At 47.1% G+C, this 22,251-nt stretch overlaps 1 protein-coding gene across 1 annotated transcript; it reads right to left on the minus strand.

The window, feature by feature from the left end:
- Window positions 1-219: 219 nt before the first annotated feature.
- Window positions 220-16,164, minus strand: ROPN1L (rhophilin associated tail protein 1 like). The gene is made up of 6 exons (XM_058564349.1): window positions 16,041-16,164; window positions 15,609-15,763; window positions 11,595-11,718; window positions 10,252-10,413; window positions 2,392-2,567; window positions 220-602 (listed from the first exon to the last, which is right to left on the minus strand). Exons 2-6 carry the CDS (start codon window positions 15,737-15,739, stop codon window positions 539-541), a joined length of 657 nt encoding a protein of 218 aa, XP_058420332.1. The 5' UTR covers window positions 15,740-15,763; window positions 16,041-16,164; the 3' UTR covers window positions 220-538.
- Between the last annotated feature and the right edge of the window lie 6,087 nt (window positions 16,165-22,251).

A 22,251-nucleotide genomic window follows, 5' to 3' on the forward strand; every position in this document is an offset into this window, starting at 1 on the left:
TCTTGGGTGCTTCCTTCGTTCAGGGGACCATACTGCTTGCCTGGCTTGCCTCCCGGCCATAGACGCTCTCCCAGCTAGCAAAAGTGCCCAGGCCCACCTCCCACAGAAAAGATCCAGGTTCAGCGGAACACTTTCTTCCTCGGGAGTCTTAGGTGTGGGAGCAAAGAGCATCCTCATTCCTGCTGGTCCAGAGCTTCGAATGAAGAAAAAGAACAGCCTGTTTTAAACTGCCCACCCCCCTCCCTACTCTGTAGCATCTAAATAGATTGTTTTACTCAAATAGATCATTTTACTGCTATGAACGGTTTACATTTAAGGTTTTTACAAGAACAGGGTACAGAGCAGTCATTCAATAGGCTCCCGTGACGCACTGGTCCCCCTAAATTTCCACTATGAGAAAAACGCACACTACATATGGATGTGGTTAATAACAAGTTGTATTTGGTGCCAAGGTTTTAAAAATCACTGTTTTGGCATTAAAATAGGTTCTTCTCTGAATTAATGGCCTATGTCTTCTGAGTTTTCTTTTCGAGGTTTTCTAGATTTTCCTCTTCAGAACAAAGAAATCTGAAAGTGCTATCATGCCACTCTTTCTAGAGTCTCTAAATTGGAAAAACAAAGACACTTATTAGTAATTTCTCACAGCACACAATAACATTTTTATGAAACAATATAATTTAAAAGTTTTACCAAAAAAAATTGATTATGTATGATCTCTAATCACTAAATCTTACCTCAAAAAATTAAGCATTCTGAGGCCGGCCCGGTGGCACAAGCAGTTAAGTGCTCGCGCTCTGCTGCAGCGGCCCAGGGTTTGCCGGTTCGGATCCCAGGCGGGCACCAACGCACCACTTGTCAAGCCATGCTGTGGCAGCGTCCCATATAAAGCGGAGGAAGATGAGCATGGATGTTAGCCCAGGGCCGTCTTCCTCAGCAAAAAGAGGAGGATTGGCAGATGTTAGCTCACGGCCGATCTTCCTCACAAAAAAATAAAAAATAAATAAAGCATTCTATTTTCTTGTACAAAAATGGGCACTTATTTCTAGGTGAAAAAATCGGTACTGTATTTATAGATTTTTCTTTATTGACAACTCAAATTTTAGTCACTAGTGTAACAAAAGTATCCTTCTATTTAAAAAGCTGGTCCAGTAAAACTCAAAGAACTGTCTTGTCAATGAAACTTCGGCATTGACAACAGTCTACGGGCCTTCTCAAGGGCCAGGCGAGCAGGGGTGTGTCCTCCTGGACCAGCCTCCCTCTCAGACTCCCTGACTCTCCCGTGTCCCTGGCTCCTTGTCCTCATGGCCCTCACCCCGCCTGCTGTCTCAGTATCTGCATGTCTGCAGTGAGCTCTCTGTGCTCACAGCTCCACGGGGCCAGGGTGCGATCCGACCCACAGACCGCATCCCGGCCCTGGACCCTGCCCGACACACAGCGGGCGCTCCGTAAACGTGTGTTGTGGGCAAACAGCTCAAGATGAAAGATGTGGGGCCCGGGGACAACTGTTCACGTGGGCACTTTAGGGGCTGTGGCCTGGGAGGTGCTGGAAGCCCGGGGACAACTGTTCACGTGGGCACTTTAGGGGCTGTGGCCTGGGAGGTGCTGGAAGCCCGGGGACAACTGTTCACGTGGGCACTTTAGGGGCTGTGGCCTGGGAGGTGCTGGAAGGCCTCAGGAGCCCAGTCTCTCGTGGGGCTGGAGGCTGGGGAGCCGGGCTCGTTCCCGCCTCACCTAGACCCCCCTTCCCTCTCATCACCGGGCTTCCTCAGCTTGACCCCGGGGGCAGCACAGGCACCACCCTCAGAGGAGGCTCGAGCCTCGTCCAGGGGTCTGGGCTGCAGGTCCCTCCTCTGTGGAGCCACAGCCCAGGGTTGCCACCGCCGCCCCACCGGCCCCCCAGGGCTGCTCTCCTTCGTGTCCCCCCAGGAAGCAGATATGGGGGCCCACAGCCAGCACCCAACAAATGTTTAGGAACCAAGGCGTGAAGTCCCGCCTTCCTCCTGCAGGAACCCATGTCTGTGTTTCACTGTTGAGAAATAAATTCTACCTTTTTTTAGCATGCTACGATTTTAAACCATTTGACATACTATACTTAAGAATCAAGATAAATTCTGGATAAACTTTTTTTAAAGACAGGATAAACCTCCTCCCTCTGAGTCTGAAGAGGAGTAGACTCAAATCCCGCACTGCCCTGAGCCACAGTGAGGGAAAGCCGCCTCCCGCGGGTCAGCTCTCCTCAGCACCACTTAGCACAGCCCAGCACAATGGGTGCAGCTTCCCCTCCATCAGAGGCGGGATTCGCTGCAACAAAGCTTCTGAGAAAAGAGAAAAGGGAGAGAAAGAAGTTCTCTAATGGTCACTGCACCTGAATTTGGGAGTGCCGAGACTTACACGTTTTCCTTTAGAGTGGCAAGATAGGACTCCGTGTCCGCCTCGGGGATATCCGAGTCCAGTCTGGACAGGTACCGATAGACGTAGGAGAACGTCTCATACGGGATGCGAGCAGGCCCGCCCTCGGGGTCCGCGGTCAGGATCTCACACAGGTGCTTCATCGCAGTGTTTAAGGACTAGAAACACCACAGACCAGGGCGGGAAACAATTACTACTTGGATTTGCTAAAATCGAAAGCAAAGATACCAGCAGAATAAACACTCAAGTGTATCTTTCAGAAATTCTTCAAAAAGTATGTTCTTCATCTAAATTAAGAACTAGGTGAATTTATAATTGCCATACAGAAAGAAAAAAAAAAGGAAAAGTTTGATCAGGATGCAATTGGCCTGAAAAAGTTTTAATTCCGAGGTTTTATATTAAAATGGGAATGACTTGCAAGGACAGAGGAAGCATCACTCCCATTAAAGATGGACTTTCCAAGCAAATGCAGAACCTCCAGTCCCTTCAGCCCCACGACATACCCAGGGGTGGCACAAACTGTCCTCCAGAAGGACCACTTGTAGAGGGTGGGGGCTGGCAGGGTGGTGGCCCCATGGGCCCTGCTGACGCCCGCCTGCCCGTCGGGCTCTGGGCCCTGTCTCAGCTCCGGAGCACACCATGCCCTTCTGCCCTGCACACTGCATCTCCCTCATGCTCGCCCCCTCTGCCTGGGTCAGTCACCCCCACCCCACCCTGGCCGACATCCTTGACTTTCAGCCTGAACGCCCATCCTCAGGGAAGCCTTCCCACCCCCACATGGCATAGGCTTCCAGAGCACACCCAACCTCCCTTTCAGGACACGAGGGCGTGAGGAAACGCATTCAGGGTGAGAGGAGCCATCGCCTACGTCAATCACACCGGGAAGGCCCACAAAGACGAGGGCTGGTTCTAATACTGGATTTTGTCTGCTCCCTGGTGACTTCACAGCAGCATCTTGGAGGAGTAGAAGGGGCCAAAGCTTGCACACACAGGAGCGCGTGCAGCAGTGTAGTGCGAGAGGCTCCTGCGAGCCGACTGTGAAATTTCCAGGACTTCTGTGAGATGGTTGATCTCACACTGGTAGCTTGAACTCAGCTGTGGTGGGAGTGTTTACACCACATTCATGGGCAAGCACTGCAAATAAGGGGGCCCCCTACTCCCTGCAGAGAGCAGGCTGTCACCATTTAGCAGGCTGCCCCCTCCAGGGAGCACAAAGTGCCGACAACATGGAATTGATATTTGCAGCAAGCCTCCGAAAACAGACGAGAATCCTCCTGGGAAGTTCCTGCGGGGTAAATCTGGGCTGCACTTAGAAGGAGGAAAGAGCAAGAAAACACCGGTGGGATGGGTACCGAGGATCGTTCCCAGAGGAAAGCTGCAGGGGCAGGGACCTGCTTGACTGGACAGCAACTGTGGGGAAACAAATCTGACGTCCTTAACGACGTGCGAAGGGCTGGAGCCAGGTCTTTTTAAAAAAAAAAAACCCCACAATATCATCTCCCGGCGTCTGTGGGTCAGGAGTCTGGGCACAGCTTAGCCAGTCCTCCTCGAGGCTCCAGTCCAGGTGCTGGCCAGGGTTCAGTTCTCATCTGGAAGCTTGACTGGTGATGGATCCACTTCCGACCTCACTTACGTTGTTGGCTGTAGGACCGAGGGGCCGAGCTTCTTGCTGGCCATTGGCTGGAGGCCACCCTAGGCTCCTAAAGGTGGCCTGCAGTTCCTGGACATGTGGCCCTCTCTGCAGGCCCCTTACAACGTCATGGCTTGCTTCTTCAAAGCCCCAGGAGCTCGACCAGGTTCTCACAGTAAATACCAGAGAAAAATCACCTTGTGCTTCCGGCAGGGGGAGGGGAAATGCAGCAGGACTGAAATGGGGTTCTTGCACAGAACACCACTGATCACCAGCACTTGCCATGGGTCAGGCACCGTCTGAGAGCTTGACTCGGCATCTCCTTTACTCCTCACAGCAACCGTGTGACCCGAGGACAGTGGGGCCCAGAGAGGCTAAGTAACTTGCCCAAGGTAAGCCAGCTGGGCCTGGAATGCAGGCAGTCGGCCTCCTGAACATGTCCCCAGACCACCACATTCCACCACTGCTAACAGCCACTGGGCTGGCTCAGGGAGTGAATGACAGGGGCAGACATGTCGCCACGTTCTGGGATTCCAGGCATTTGGCTGGAGGAGGTGAAGGGCTGAACAGAACAGATCCCCCCATCACCGTCAGATGGGTCTTGGGGGCGTCTGGAAAGCCACTTCCCATGCAACCTGGGACTGACAGCCCTAGCGTGTGGAATGCCGGGGGCGTATAGCACACTTCTGATGTTAGTCTACCTCTCGGGGCAGAATGATGCTCTAATGAGGAAAATCGACTGTATTCATTCTGCAGAGCAGCAGCATTTCTCTAAGGACACAGCACAAGTCAGACTGTCCTTGAGAGAGGGCTTGGGGAAAATAAAGTTGTGTGTTTTACAATACATGCTCCTTGCTTGAAACTTTTCAAAGACATGTTGTTGTGCCAAATTTTGCTTTTGGATCCGACACACGTGGAAGGAAGTCATCACTGAGTGCGGAAGCGCGGCGCCTCCGTAAGATGAGGTAGAGGAGGGGGCAGCTGGCGAGGAGCAGGCAGACGAGATCCAGTAATGTCATGTTCAAAAGCTTCCGAGGAAGAGGTATTTAAGGAAAAAATACATCAAAACATTCTAGTATCACTGCCTTCTGCAAAGGCATGATGACATTATCGGTGTTAACATTCATGACAATAAGATTTGCAGAAATTTTTATATCCAAAAGGATTCATAAAGCAACTTGCCTGGTTTTGTACTGAGAGTTCTGTTTCTTATAAACAGATTTCTCAATTGCAAAGGGTTGTAGGTAGTAAGGCTGCTTGCTCACCAGCCAGAAGAACCCCCTCCATGGCAGGCGGCCCCCCTCCTAATGTGCCTGTTGCCAATTTATTGTCAGGTACATAAGATGTCCTGGGAGCGGGGACAACAAGCTACACTTTGTTTTAGCCGCATTTACACCCGAGCTGTCATCTGAAGTTAACATGGAGACACGTGGAAAACACGCACGGAGGCGCCTACTGCTTCCTGAGCATCTGCGTCGTGCCGCTTCTGTGGAGTTTTTCACTTTGAGAATTTTAGCTGCTCTCGTGACAACACAGAGCCACCTCACAGCTCCCAAAGTGTCTCTTTTTGCTAGCAGGGAAATAAAAAGAACACGATCTTGACTGACCCCTTTAAATAGAATAAGAACAGAGTGGGTCTCGCTCCCTGAGGTGTGGCCTGACCTTGCTCAGGAGGGAGACCCGAGGTCAAGCAGTGGTACTAACCCCAAAATCTCATTTACTAGAAGCCTGTGATCCTTGTCTTTTTATTTTCTTATCCTCACATGGTTCTGGGCCTTGTGGCAGAGGGGTGGGAGACCACACTCTCCAGGCAGGTGGGACCCAGTCCTAGAGTGAAGCCCATCCCTTCAGCCCCACGCTGCCCTGTCATTGTCTGGGAAAGGAATGGAGGGGCCACCACGTCCAGCATCCACTGACTCGTGCGGATCAGATGTGAGCTGTGACAACCAGGGGGAAGGCGTGGGGGGTGAGCACATCCCACCTCCCCTCTCCTCCAGCAGTGGGGTACCTGGTGCTGGGGGAGGTGAGCCCAGGGGCCCGAGAGCAGCCCCTTCCTTGTGGGAGGCAGTTCCTGAACACGTCTGCAGCCTGAGGCTCACACTCACGGTAGGTGGCTGTATCTTTTCACTGGTCACGGGGGTTAAAAAGAATCTTCCTGGGCATTTCAGAAAGGGCTTTCGAGGCCTAGCTGGGGAAACGTGAATGGAAAGTGGAAGGATGCCGCCTCCACTCCTGGCCGGGGGCCGCCACTTTGGGCCAACAGGTGCCCCAATGGGTCAGAGACACCAAATCCAACACGCGGAAGCACAATTGTGCATGGATGATGCGCTAAGAACTCCAAAGTAACTGTTGTGAGGAGGCCGACACTGAAAGTCCTTTAGGGTGTAAGTCACTTTAGGATATAAAATGATATTAATGATAATCCTTAGGAGTTGTTATTCTCTGAGACAGGAGATTTCAGGCTCTCACACAGTGGTCTCAACCTGTGGGCAGCACACTCCTTGGGCTACAGCGTCACCAGGAGGGGTCCCTACATCCTGGGTCCAAGCATTGGTAGCAGCAGCTCTGGAGCCCGTGGACTAAGTTCGAATCCCTCTGGACCACGTGCAACCTGAGTCACTTCCATCTCGAAGTTCACCATCCCAGGACTGGAGAAAGGATCTTCCTCAGAGGGTTGTTGGAGGGTTAAAGAGCATAGCAAGGGCTCCAAACATTACTGCCCACGGCAAGAACCCTAGAAACGGTGCCCATTGTCCTAAGCAATATGTTCGGATGGAAAATTACATCACACACATGTATATTTGCAGTTGTAAACACAGAGAGATGCTCTTGTGATTAACAAAGTTCAAACACTTTTCAAAGCCCAATTAGAGTCGGGTTGCTTGTGATGGACTTTCTCAGTCAGTGTGTGGGGGGATGGGGGACATGGTTCACAATTTCTATGTTAAAAAAAAAGATCCCCATACTTAAAAAGCAAAACGAGGGGCTGGCCCGGTGGCATAGTGGTTAAGTTCACATCCTCTGCTTTGGCAGCCCGGGGTTCATGGGTTCAGATCCTGGACATGGACCTACACACCCCTTATCAAGCCATGCTGTGGCAGGCGTCCCGCATATAAAGTAGAGGAAGATGAGCACGAATGTTAGCCCAGGGTCAATCTTCCTCAGGAAAAAGATGAGGACTGGCAACAGATGTTAGCTCAGGGCTAATCTTCCTTACAAAAAAAAAAAAAAAGCAAAATGAAAATTGTGATCCACTGCTTTAATGCTTGGGACTATTGATGGCGCTGCAGAAATGTACAGATAAAAGTCACAACATGAAATGTGATCATTTCGCCAGGCAAGCACACGGAGGCCTCGGGGAACAGGAGAGAATCACTAACGTGCTCACACCCGCCCGCCTGGGGCAGCCCACTGCACCCCTTAACCCCATCTGCGGCTTCCAACGTGACAGCTGGAGCAGCACTCAGTGCTTCAGGGATACAATACAAGGTCAGCTCTGAGGGCGGAGGGGCGTCTGCCTCTCCTGTTCACTCCAGAACCCTCAGCACTCAGAACAGGGCCCAGCACAAAGCAGTGCTGACACACATGTGCGGAATGAATGAGTGAATGAATGATACATGTGACTCAGAAATTTACGCAGAGGTTATAGTCTTTGTAGAGACCTTAAACTCTATCCACTTGACTGTAGTGATGCTGAAGAGAAACTGAAGAGCGCGGAGAAGGCATCCACCACAAGCCATGCAAGCGCCGTGGACGCAGTGGCAGGAATGGTCTCTGGTGCCGACGCAGAGCAACCAGATGCCAATTCTACAGAAACCCACGTGGACGAAAGGGAACAGGCAGTAACCCACTACCAAGTACTCCGCATCATCTCACTTCTCCTGTTTCCTCCTTTTCAAAGGTTTTTGGTTTGGGGTTTTTTTTTTCAGCATGAAGAGAAATGCTAAGATTATCTACTACAAACTACACCAAGAATCTTCTCCTGGAGGTCACTGCGTCGCGTTCTTCGTGCACTGTCAAGCTAACCTGTGCACCTGTGGCCATCACGGGCACACAGTGGCGTCAACAAGGCAGGGCTCCCCCAGGGCCTCCCTGACCCGCAGACCGAGGGCAGACGGGGGGCACTGTTTGAACTCCGGTTCTGCATTTGTGGGGTGGGGGAGGCCAGGGCCGGGCAGGCACCCCAGGCTGTGAACCGGACTGGGCGGGGGAGGAAAAGCTCATCCCCAAGTCCAGCAGGACCAGAGCGGAGGACGGCCGTGGCTTCCCACCACAGGAAGGGGGCCACTGGCGCCGGGAGAGAGTCAGGGCCAACGGCAACACAACTGCAAAGGTGGCTTAGTTAGGGGACAGGGCAGGTCCCACATTGGCCGACGGGGAGAAGTACCATATTATAGGACGAAAAGAGAAACACGTGTGCTGTATTTCACGTCCCGTCCCCAGTACTCAGTTTACGAGGGTGAAGCGCTATCTTTAACAAAATGTCTCCATCTAGAGTCCCAGGCCACACACGCAGGAGAGTCCATCTGCCAATGCAGACTCTGCCCAGTTCCAAACCTAGAGCCTAATTTTCATGATGAAGGAGCACAAATTACAAAGATGGATCCCAAAAATATGAAAAATTCTACTTTCTCATTATCATTAAAATCTAAGTTTCACAACAAATTTCACAATGAAGTTTAGAGGCACAAACCATAAACATTAATTCAAATATTAGGCATCAATTTTATACAATTAAAATCTTGCTTTCACAGAGTTCTGGATGAATAAAGCAACATAAAATTTTCTCCAATAATTAAATTTGTCTTTGTCCTTCCCGATTCCACACCCCACTGAGACACTCCCCTGGTGACATCTGAGCATGTGTCTGCTACGGAGGCTCCTTGGTCTGCCAGGGTCCAGCCCTCGGCACGATCAGCCCAAGGCTGACCGCCCTCTCTATGGCTGACCAGAAACACTGCCTTGGGGCAGTTACACAACAAACGTGCTCATTATGCAATGACCAGTCTAACACCTAACTTTACTGGGGTTCCAGAGTTTCTCACTGGGGCTACTAACAGACCCAGTACATTGCACAGTGGATATTACACAGCAGAGAAAACGAATGAACTAGAGCGGTATGTGGTGACACAAATGAATAAATACAGAAATCTAATTGGGAATGAGAAAACTTCCAGATGATTACTAACAACATAATTATCTTTTCATAAAGTTAAAACCAACTAAAATTAAATAATGTATTTCTTGGAGAATACACGTGATAAAAGGGAAGCACGGGATTCAGGACAGCTGACGCTTCCGGCGGGGGAGGCAGGCGGACGGCGGAAGAGAAGACAGGTAGTTGCAGGTTACTGTCAGTGATCACACGGGGTCATAGTTCATGGGGGTTTATTACACGAAGTAATTTTTAAAAATTAAAGAGGCTCACGCATTGGCTGAAGATGAGTGTGCACCATGGGGCAAGGGTCATGAATTATCCAGTTATGTACTTTGGTGTCCAAAGAATGAGGGGAGAAGATAAACAAATGCTCATCTCTGCAGTCAAGGGAGCCTGTTCTCTCTTCTCACCCGCTCTCTTCACAAGCTTCAAGTGCAACGCTCCCTCTACTCAGCCCCGTGTCTCACAGAGCAACAGAGCTGGAGAGAGAGATCCTGAACTTCCAAAGGAATTTCTGCCCATGTCCCCCAGCCCCAGCACCGCTACCCGACCTCCGGTTCACAAACACGCGCACCTCGTGAATTCGAGGGGTGTCTGTGTCTCCATCCCTAAGTCGTTTGCATTGTACTTTAAGCAAAGTTGCACTGTATCTGTTAGTTACTAATAATAGATTTTAACTAAAGTATAAGATAATTTTATGCCTCTTTCCACGGATGAGAAAAACAGATATTATCAGCGTAACGAATTATGTGTAGTTGAATAAAAAGTCATGGATGCATTCTCTTCTAAAACCTAAATACATTTTAACAGTATCTATATATTTTATCTATTGTTAACATCTTTTAAACTGAGGTATTCATAAGTCTGTAACTTCTGTAAATTAAAATAACTATAAGCCTGAAAACACAATAGGCATCTGAAAAAAATCACTTTTCTAAGACAAAGTTACTAAAGTAATGAAAGTGTTTCCTTCAGGTACTGAAACACTTAAGGCATTCTTAAGCCAGGCCTGCAGTTACACAGAATTATGAAGATGCTATTTATAGGTACCTACCCCACCAAGCATGCTACATCCCAGCGCTAAAAATTTGATCCACTCGATTTTGTTTTCACAAGGATCCAATTGCAAGAGAGCTCTGAATTTTTCTACTGGCAGGCACAAGTTTTTCCATTTCTGCTCGAGATCTGCCAATTCCACATATTCCTTGTGGCTACACTGTTTAGAAAACACAGTATGACACAATTTATATAAGTTTAAAAAATCTGAGAGATAGTATAATGCTTGTGAATACTTAAACATACTCCAAGTACTCAACCCCACTCAGGGAAAGGTGAACTTTGACTTCATGACGCGGTTGGCCCTGCGGAGGGAGGGTGGGAATGTGCACAGTGGGTGAGTGGACAGGGCAGGGAGGGGGCAGTGAGCTAGATATTGATAATTTATTTCTTAAAAAAAAAGACTGTGAAGCAATTACAGCACTATGTTACGACTTAATAAAACGGGCCTACAGATATTGCAGATATGGTTCTCTACTGTCTGTCTGAAATACTTCACAATAAAAAATAAACTTCAATAAATAAAATTAAAATATTTCAAATCCAACCCCCTAACATGTTAACAGTTAAATGGGAGAAATCTTAAAACTGAAAATAAATGTATTCCTTCTACTATTGTAAACAAACGAAAACTGATAACTTCTGCTATCTGCTAATAGTATTCTGCGTGAAAAAGCTTTGAGCAATTTTAGTGTGTCTTTTCCCAAACTACCCCTTTCAACGGTTATTCATTTTCCCTTAAGATAGAGAGCCATGGAAAAATCTTCTTCTCAGAAGTCAATGTATCCTGCACAGAAGCACAGTACTTCAAAATGTATAACGGGAACAAGTCACTTTAAAAATCAAGGTTACACCATTGATGTCATTTTTAGCAATACGACCCAATCATTATGAACACCAAAGCTCAGGCTCTCTGCAGGGTTGGAACCAGACACCCGGGGGCAGCCGTCCTTCAGATTAAGAAAGTAGCAGATCATCACTTTAGTATGTTTTTATAAACACAATTTTTATAAACATGTATTTCAAGAAGAGACTTGCAACTCCCATTTCTAGCATTTCCTATTTTCAGACTTTTTTAGTCCAGCAGCATCTAGCATCTTAGTTTGGTACCGTATTTAAAAGAAATTATACTGCATTTTCTACAATCTAATCATGAATAGCTATTTTGGGTTCTTTAAACCGGAGAAAGGCCCCGGAATACAATGATTCCTTCTTTGAGTGAAGCTGGAAGGTTTATCTCAGGGAAAGCGGACTTGCAAGGATGGTGGCAGTGGTTCTGTCATGCGTCAGGCCATGCTTGGTCTCAAGTTAAGCTGACTGATAACACAGACTCTCCTATACCTGCTTGTGCAGAACCTTCAGGAGTCCTTGAGTCAGGCCCGTGTCTGTTTTCTGAGTGGCCAAGGGCGTTTCGAGTCTGTCTTTTACAGGAAGTGGATCTCCTCTTGACAAGGCTGAAAAATACCTAACAACAACAGACATCTCTGAAGGCTCGTCCTACACAAAAAGCACCTTAATTAATGAGGTTGCTCAAACGACCCAACACGACAGTGATTAGGGAAGAGAGCTCCGGGCATCGCATCGGAGGGCGGGCTTCAGAACCCTGGCTCCTCCACTTAGCTCCCTGATTAACCCTTTCTGTGCGTCTGTTTCTCTGTCTGCAAAGCGGGGATAATGACAGTCCCGGTCTTAGGGCTCCCGGGAGCACTGAGCGAGATACCCGTAGAGGGTTTAGTACGGCGCTCAGCAAGGGCTCCCGAAACTCCTGCTATTCTTATCAAGCTGACGCCATGAGTGGCCCTGAAATGCTGCCAGAGGAGGTGGAAAATTCCGGGCCCTGCAGTGGTCCAAGTGCAACGTCATGGTCCAGCCATTCCACTTTGACACTTGGGGCTTGGTTTCACCGTTTCTTGGCCTTGCTGCTCCTGCAGGGGCTCGACTTAACCATCTCTGCCTATCCAACTCTACGGCACCCGGGCCAGGGAAGTCACCCCTTTGCTCCACTGGGAACGGAGGGCTCTACTCGCCGGGCTAAGTCAGATGCCACCCCTCCCCGACCTCTCACTGTTCTTGCCTAGTATTTTTTTAGTATTTTTTCCCTTGATTGTTCCTTTCTGGGACACGGATATTGCTGCTTACCTTGGGGACAAGGCGGGGCATGGGAACAGTTTGGCGCAACAAGTCAGGAGAGGGTGGGGAGCGATGCAGGGTCTTCTGCAAAACTCACTCCCCTCGGGCACCTCGTGTCAGAGGTGACCGGCTGCTGAAGTCACATCATTTGCTGCTCTAATGACTAACACCAGGAAAAGAAATGACATATCCAGGAAAATGTACACAAAATCACCCACCAGGGCATGGGTGAGAATTCAAAAGATATGAGTAATTAGAATCATCTCTGAATATGTAACAAAACGTAGATAAATAGCTATTTGATAGGCTAAAAGAAATTTTATATCTTATCCCCTTTTTCTCTCTCCACTCCTCAAATTCAACTTTGTTTTCAGGCTTTTAGGACAACTGCAGTCATATTTTGTTAACTCACTGGTGTGAGGGAAAGTCAGACCGAAGGCAGCATGAGTTGGACAGAGGTGGACCTGAAGATCCAAAGAGCCAGGCTGAAGGATGGTGCTCTGTTTTGCCATATTGGTTCTAATTGGGTTTTCATCTATTTCATGGACTTTATTTATTCGTCACAACGGATCAAGCCCATCACCAAGGTCGATACAGCCTCTAGGTCAGTGGTTCTCAACAGGGGGCAGTTTTGGTCCTGCCCCCTCGCCAAGAAGGCACTGGCAATTTCTGGAGACATTTTTGGTTGTCACAACAGGGGGTGGATGGTGCCACTGGCATCCAGTGGGCACAGGCCAGGATGCTACTAAGGATCCTACAGTGCCCAGGACACCCCTACCTTCTCCCCACCCTCTGCTCTGACACATCCCCCAAAGAATTGTTCCTTCCAGGGGCTGGCCAGGTGGTGCAAGCGGTTAAGTGTGCGCGCTCCGCTGCAGTGGCCCGGGGTTCGCCAGTTCGGACCCCGGGCGCGCACGGACACACCGCTTGTTGAGCCATGCTGTGGCGATGTCCCATATAAAGTAGAGGAAGATGGGCATGGATGTTAGCCCAGGGCCAGTCTTCCTCAGCAAAAAAAACAAACGGAGGGGGGAATTGGCAGATGTTAGCTCAGCGCTGGTCCTCCTCACAAAAAAAAAAAAAGAATTGTTCTTTCCAAAGTGTCAATAGGGTCAAGGCTGAGAAAGCCTGCGTTAGTGGCAAGACCACCTTGTGTTATACTCTGCTAGCTCCCTGCAGGTACAGGGGAGTGAAAGCAGCCTAGCACTCAACCAATTCTTGCCTCCGTCATGCTGCGTGATGCACAAGTGCTCGAGGACATAAGGCACAGCCGACAAGCTGTCGCATCACAGCAGAGTAGACAGGCTGACTCACCTTTGCCGCCTGAAAACCTCATTTGAAAAGAACCCTACCCTGAGCGCCTCCTTGAGTCTTCCAGAGCAGTCACCTCCATATGCACCCTGGTTTTCTGCTTTGTTCTTAGTTTTTCTTCTTCCTGTCACTGCCCCTTTGTTGTGTTGTGTCTTCTTCCTGGAATACCCTCGCCTTGTCTTAACCCCAAGCTCTGCCTACGAAATCTTCCAGAGGCCAATTCACTCTCTTCTGAACAACATCCCTCCCTAACAGATCCTGTTCTGTGAGAGCTGGGACACATCCGAGCCCATTACACACACACCACTTAACGGATAATGCTTGGTTTTTCTCCTGAATTCCAAAAACGTTCTTGAGAAAAATTAGTTGCATGGAACATTCAGAAAGTTCTCAATTAAGCCTTTTAAATTAAAGTGCAGCTTAAAATAGTTGTCTCTAAAGTGTTACCACATATAATTTAATGTTCCAAGAAAAAAATGACTAAATCTTGGAGTATTCTGTAGAGTGCAAATAAACTCTTATGAGTCTTACTGTCTTTTATTTAGGCTTGAATAATGGTTAAAACCAGAGGCCATCAGTTTTTGGCAGGCACTTTGGGAGAATCTTCCAGAAGCAACTGACAGAAGTGTTTGTCGGAAGGCCAACGGCTGGACTAACAAGCAGCCTTGTGTGGTAGGTTCAATAAGTGCCCTAAAGATATCCAGGTCCTAATCCTGGCACCTGTATATCTTACTTTACGGGGTAACGGACTCTGCAGATGTGAGGATTTTGAGATGGGAAAATTATTCTGGATTATCTGGATGCGTCCTAAATGCAATCACTAGTGTCCCTAGAAGAGGGAAGCAGAGGGAAATCTCACACTACTGGCTTTAAAGATGGAGGAAGGGGCTATGAGCCTAAGAGTACAAACAGTGCAGCCCCAGAAGGTAGAAAAGGCAAGGAAACGGACTGGATTCTCCCTAAAGCCTCCGGAGAGAACAAAGCCCTGCCAACATCTTGACCAGCCTGGTGAAATTGGTTTTGGGCTTTTGGCCTCCAGAACTATAAGACAATAAATGTCTGTTGTTTAAAGCCATCAAGTTTGATGGTTATTTGTTATAGCAGTCATAGGAAACTAATTCACTTTGGTTACACAGTTTAGAGAAGGTCAGAGAAATCTGACATGCTGGTTAGTAAAAAAGGTAAGTTAAATTTATACTTATACTGATTTTTGTGATCATAAAAATTGAGTGTCTATGTCTGTTTACTGAAAAAGGGCAAAAAGCTTTCCTGTAAAATTAAAAAGGTTTATTTTAATGGTTCTAAGGTCTGTTGACTTGTAACTTTAAAATTATGAATGTCTGTTCCTGGAAACAGTTAGAATGTTTGCTGCAAGAAACTGTGAAGGCTCACATTTGCTGTGAACTAGGCTGGGCAGAGTTTAATCTTATAGCAGCCTTGAGATGATTACCCCAGTACGACCTCAGTCGTTCTGGTTCCAATAAACTCAACCAGGACAAAACCCTGGGAGGATTCTCTGAGGCCAAGAAACATAGCTATAAGACTCCTCTGTGTAAAAATCATCTTACAAATAAAATAAAGGGACTGTAATAATTTGATTTTATAACACAACGCAGAAACTTTTACCTAATGCAATTGCTTTATAAGTTTTAGTCTACCTGCATAAATACCTCTCTCCAACAATGGAGTTGTCATTACTTTGTAGATAAGTGAGCATTTTGCTGTTAATTTGTGGTCTCATGGTCAATAAACCATGATGCTTACTGGATAGACACTTAGATGTAGATACCACCAATGCTAACGTGAAAGTTTTGGCGGACACTAAATGTCCTGAGCGTTGGCCCACTGCTCCAGGAAGGAGATTCACCAGGCACGGCCGGGCACGTGGACGGGCCGGCTCCCCGAGGCGCTTACCCCGCGGACCACTGCAGCACGTCGGCGGGCTGGGTGCGGATCGCGGCCTTGGTGAACTGCTTCAGGATGTCCGGCAGTTCTGGGGGAATGTGGATCTGCTGCGCGCAGAACGTGGAATCGGGAAGCGGCATCGCTCCCCGCAGACCGGGACCAGGCTGGGAAGAAGCAAGGTGTGCTGGAGGGGAGGGCGGTGGGCCAGCCTCTAGAGCCCGAGGCGGGCGGGGGGAGCCGCGACGGCCGCGGGGCTCAGGGGCCGCACGCCCTTCCTCGGGTTTGGGGCCAGACCGGGGGCTGGGATTTAGGGTCAGGCCGTGGGTCGGGGTTTGGGACCGGACTGGGGGCCGGGGTCTGGGGCCGGGCCGGGGTCCTGGGTTTCGGGGCGGGCCAAGAGGCCGGCTTCGCGAGCCCCGGGCGGCTGGCGGGGGCTCCTACCTCTGCCTCCTCGGGCTCCTCGGGAAATGAGGGCCAACTGCCACTTCTGGCGACAGCCCAGACCCAGCTCAGAAGCGCACGCCGCTATTGTAGCGCAGTGGTATCCAGGCAACCGGGACGCGCACGGGCCCCGCCCCTGACTCCGCGCACGCGCACACGCCTCGGGCCGAGGCCCAATGGACGCCCGCGCGGGTCCGGGAGGCAATGCGCTTGCGCAGTCTGGCTCCGGACCCCTCCCCCCCACTTCCACTGACAGTTTAGAGCTGCACGAGATGAACGTTTCCCCCGGGAAAGAGGCCTTCTGATCGATTTCCCACCTCCGAATGTGAGCGGCGAATGCAAAAGGACCTCCCTTCCCCCTGCTCGGGCTACATGAAGCTTAGGGACGAGACGACTCGGGTCCTCCCAGGTAGGAAGCCGTTCAAGTCTGGCGGGCTGGTTCGGTGCAGGCAGCACGCGCCTCCCTGAAGGGATCTGGCCCCTGCCTTCCCGGAGCGCCTCGCTCATCCTGCACGGGCCCCCGGCAGCTTGTCCACGACATCCCAGCCTGGGCGCCTTCGCACATGCAGCTCCCATTGCCCACTCGGTTCCCCTTAGTGAACGCACTCTGCAGATCTCAGTTTAAAAGCCACGTCGAGTTTAGACAGCGGGCGATTTCCAGCTAAAAGAGTCTATTTAACTTGTTTTCCTAAGATAGGGTGGTTGAGCCAGTCGGATTCGGTCTTGAAGGAAATAAGTCACCTCTTCCGAAACAAGAGCTTTGGGTAGAAGGGTGGGAGAGACTGTCCCATTCCAGTGGATGCCGACCGGCAGCATGCAAGGTGTGAACCCTGGTGTAGAGTGTCCTGGCTGGCTGCTGCGGCCGCCCTTAAGAGCCACACTGAAGGAAAGAGGCCGCCACACCCACCTCCTCTCGCTCCCCTCTAGACAGGAAGATGGAGAACTCGAACGAGCTATTTCCAAGGAGGCCAGTGATAACAAGCCCTCCGTCCCTCCCTACAGGCATCAAGCCCCAACCATGACTCCTCTGCCCCGATAACTTACCTACCAAATAAAGACACACGTTATCAAATTAACAGCATTAGCAGAAACCGAAGACAGTCACTATTTAACGTCGGTAATGATATGGGAAAAGAAGGAATCTCATACACTGATGACAGAGAAGTCTTAATTAGTACATTTTGGGTGCAATTTGGCACTAAATATTTTTGATGACTTTGCAATCTTCTAGGAATTTATCCTACAGAAATACTAGCCTGAGTGTGTAAAGTAATAAGGACAGAAATGTTTACTATAGCATATAATAAAATGGGTCAACTGTCAGAAAACTTAAAAAAAACATAGCCTTGGTGCTGGCCAGTGGCATAGCGGTTAAGTGCACGCGCTCCGCTTCCGCCGCCCAGGGTCCCCAGGTTCCGATCCCGGGCACACACCGACGCACCGCTTGTCAAGCCACACTGTGGCAGCGTCCCATGTAAAGCAGAGGAAGATGGGCACAGATGTTAGCCCAGGGCCAATCTTCCTCAGCAAAAAGAGAATTGGCATCGGATGTTAGCTCAGGGCTGATCTTCCTCCGACACACACAAAAAAAAACCATAGCCTTATCCACACAATGGAATACATACAGCAAAAATATTAAAATGGAGTAGCTACTTATGTACTGACATAAAAAGATGTTCATGAAATATAAAATGAAAGCAAGCACCCCATAGAGCAGGGTGGGGAGCAGCCACCTGTCCTGTAACAGAAGGACCTTCGAACGTACATTTATGCAGAGCACAGTCTGGAAGCATGCACTAAACTACTGACAGCGGTTACCTCTGGGGAACGGCACAGGGCTTTCAGGTTTTATTTTAACCCTATACACATTATTTTGATTCCCGCTGATTCGTTTATTTACTTACTCAACAATATTTACTGAATGGCAAATATGTCCCAAAGACTGTTCTGGCATATACTAGTAATCCCCAAATAGTTTAAAATCTCTGAGCTTACATTCAAATGAGGGAAAACATGCAAATATAAATAAAATAGGTAAACTGTATAGTATGTTAATAAATATGAAAGAGAAAAATAAGGCAGAAGAGGAAACAAGAATGCGCCAGTAGCCGCAATTTTTGGTAAGCCTCACTAAGAATGACACTTCAGTAAAGGAATGAGGAGGATGGAGAGAGCCTGGATTAAGAACATTAAAACATGGCAAATAGCACGTGCAAAGCTCCTAAGGTTTGACCTGTTGTGGGAAAAAGGAGGCTGCCTGGAGCACACTGAACACAGGGGGTGATGGGTCAGAGAGGGTGTGAACCTGTGAAAAGTTCCATTCTGATTGCTTCCATCCTCTCAGTAAAATCAGAATAAAAATCATCAGCCAAGTGAGAAATGAGAAGGTGGAGCTTTGAGGAAAGAGAGGATATGAAGTGGTCCGTTAGAGACCATGTATGAACATAGCATGTTTTACTTTTTAAAATTGAGGTGTAATTAACATGCAACAAATGGCACAAATTGAAAATGTACAATTCGGTAACTTTTGACATACATATACACGTCAAACCAGAACCACATCAAGACAGTGAGCACATCTGTCTCTCCCGTTTTTTCATGCCCCTCTGAAATCCCTCCAAGTCCCTCCTCACCAACCCCACCCCCACTGATCTGCTGTCTATAGATTTCTGTAGGTTACTTTGCATCTTATAGAATTTACATAAATGAAAGCATGCAGTACACTTTTGGTCTACTTTCACTCAGCATAATTGAGATTTGTCCATGTTGTGTATATCAATAGTTAATTCCTTTTTATTGCTGAGCAATATTTCACTGTATAGGTAATCATTTATCCATTCACCTGTTGATGGGCATGAGGATTATTTCCAGCTTTGGGCTATCACAGATAAAGCTACCATGAACACTCATGTACAAGTCTTCACATGGACTTAAGCATTCTTTTCTCTTCGTAAATAACTAGGAGTGTTAAGTACACATTTTAACTTTTTAAGAGCTGCCCAACTATTTTCCAAAGAGGTTGTACCATTTTACATTCCCTCTGGCAGAATATGAGAGTTTCAGTTCCTCCACATGCTCACCAGCACGTGGTGTGGTATTTTTCATTTTAGCCACTCTAATACATATGTGGTGGTATCTCATTATGGTTTTAATTTTCATTTTCCTAATGACTAATGATGTTGAACAGCTTCTCATTTTTTAAATGGGCAAATGCATTTTCTTACTATTGTGTTTTGAGACTATTTTATATATTCTGAATGTATGTCCTTTATCAGCAATGTTTTGCAAATATTTTCTGTCATTCTATGGCTTGTCTTTTTGTTCTCTAAACAGTATACTTCAAAGAGCAGATGTTTTCAATTTTGATGAAGTCCAATTCATCACATTTTTCTTCTCTGGATTGTGCTTTTAGGGTTGTATCTAATCTAAATCTTTGCCTAACCCAAGGCTGATCATTTTCCCCCTTTTTTTTTTTGTGACGAAGATGCGCCCTGAGCTAACATCTGCCAATCCTCCTCTTTTTGCTGAGGAAGACTGGCCGTGGGCTAACATCCATGCCCATCTTCCTCTACTTTATATGGGATGCCATCACAGCCTGGCTTGCCAAGCAGTGCGTCGGTGTGCGCCCAGGATCCGAACCGGCGAACCCCAGGCCACAGCAGCGGAGCGCATGCACTTAACCACTTGCGCCACCAGGCCGGCCCCTCCCCCTTTGTTTTCTTCTAGAAGTTATACTAAAGTTTGGGGTTTTATGTTTAAGACTATAATCCATTTTGAGATCATTTTTGCATCGAGATATGGATCAATTTTTAATTTTGCATCTGGATGTCTAATTATTCCAGCACCATTCGTTTTGTACCTTTGTCAAAAATCAGCTATCCCTATATACGTGGGTCTATTTCTGGACTCTCTATGCTGCTCCATCAGACCAATGGACTTGTGCAGCTAGCAGAAGAGACTGATGCAGTTCAGCCAAGAACAAAGGGGTGAAGAAATGAGGTTCCTGGCATGAAGCTTCCTGTCCTAGAGTTACTGAACAAACATGGAGAAGCAGAAAGACCCAGGCACTGTTACATATGTAAAGGTAGACATTTCAGAAGATGATTGAACAATGTAAAGTGGTACAAAAAGGGACCTCCACCCAGGTTATTGGCTGTTGAGATACTGATAGTTTTAGTGAAGTGTGGGACTGAGTGGAAGTAGACTGCAGGAGGCTGAAAGAGGAACTGGGGGGGGAGGGGTGCCTAAATATACAAAACAGTAATTAAGGGTGCCGCTAGGTCATCACAGACTCCCCCAGGTGGATCCTTTCTCTGTGTTCCTCGTGGCATTTTATTCATCTCTAGAACAGAAACTTTTGCTCATTTTTCTGTTCTTTTCCACTCTAACTGGGCTCCTTGAAGGCAGACCCCATACTTCATTCAACTACAGTACTAAGTACAGTGCTGCAAACAAAACAGACACCAACAAAACATGAGGGAAGGTAAGGAGGGAGAATGTTACTTCCTCAGACCCTTAATCCACTTGTGATATGGGTTCTACGTCTGCAACAAGAGTGGCTGCACAGTGCAGGGTGGGAGGGGGAAATTAACGGCCACTTTCTGAGATTCACGCAATTTCCTTTGCTGTAAAATTTCAATTTCACAGATTAAAGATGCTCTATGGTTTAAATAGCATTTCGCCTACCACTACTGCATTTAAAATAAATAAAAACACACTTCATTAAAAAAAAATCATAGAAAAAATGAGAACTTAGAAACAAAGAAAAATCAGAAACAAAACATTCTCTTTATACAGGGCACTAAAGAGGAAAAAAACCTCATGCAATCCTTTCCTTTTTCTCTGACACATAAAGACACTTACATAAAATGGATTTGATTGGTTTTACTCTATCCAAGTATCCATCTAAAAGAGAAAACCCGGTGAAGCTCTGACATTTGGATCTTGTAGCAGAGGCTCGGAGGTGGGTGGCCCAAGATGAGGGGCTTTACTCGTTCCCGTGAAGATGGTCTATAATTACAGTGTGGGGAGGGAAAAGGAGGGATGTGTCCTCTGCAACTATATTTTTAAATTTATACTGAAAACCGAACAGAGGGGCTATAATAACATGTAACTTCAGTTCTTTTTCTTACATACTTATTATATCAAAAAATATCTGGATTATCTTACCTATGCTAACCAATAATGCACATGTCTGTAATTCTGAAGCAATCTTGCAATAAAGCAAAAACAAACAAACCAAAAAAACTAGGCTACAACTAACATTCACTTTATTCAATTTTGTTCTCTCGACTCAGGAGGCAACAACCAACCATATAAAAAAGGGAGCATTTTAGAATATATACATAAAATTAGTCTGGGTATCTAAGGTGTTTGCTTTAATAGAAAAATTGATGTCCCAAATGACTAAGTATTCTATTTAGCTTCTACAACAGTCACTTCCAGGCCTTAGAGTCATTACATTTTCATTTAAGGTACTATATTATTTTCACGACTACAAAATGAGGCACTCATATAAAACAGAAGAGAATGAGAACAGATATATACTGTCTTATCCTTGTGTTGTATTAATGCCAAGATATTGCCAGGGATTATTTGAAAGGAGCTCTTACTCATGATGGCTGTTTTAAAAATGACACAGGGCAGTAAACAAGCTGCAAGGAAACCATCTGATTGAGGGCAAATTAAATAAGGAGATACAAGACAGCTCAGCCAAGGAAGTCAGAGAACCTCCACAAATGAGGCTTTTAATAATACTTTAGTGGTAAGACATTTTACTGTTGTCTTTTCTTGATGGTGATTGAATAGGTAACATTCTAAAGGAGTATTTTAAACATAATCATTTAATTTTACAATGTAAAAAACTAATCACAGTAGGTAGAGAGCCGAAAATACTCAATCCTGAAAATGAGAATAAGTAGCTAACTTGTGAAGTTTAAAAAAGTGCCAGTGTTCTTATACTGGCACTACATTCTCCAGTGAGTGAGTGAGTGAGTGAGGGTGTGTGTGTGCGTTTGCAAATGCAATACAATGTAGAAATGTCCAGTCCTTCTCTGTTTTAAAAAGTCATCAATTCAACCTAAATTCAAGAATTACACTTTAATAATAGCATTTTGCCAAGACAGAAATGACATATCTAGGATCAAATCATTTGAGGAAAAGTTATTCTCTCTTACTTGAATAGGGAAAGAAAAAACACAAGACAAGAATC

The sequence above is a fragment of the Diceros bicornis genome, chromosome 20, assembly GCF_020826845.1.
Source record: "Diceros bicornis minor isolate mBicDic1 chromosome 20, mDicBic1.mat.cur, whole genome shotgun sequence".
In the NCBI taxonomy this organism is placed as follows: domain Eukaryota; kingdom Metazoa; phylum Chordata; class Mammalia; order Perissodactyla; family Rhinocerotidae; genus Diceros; species Diceros bicornis.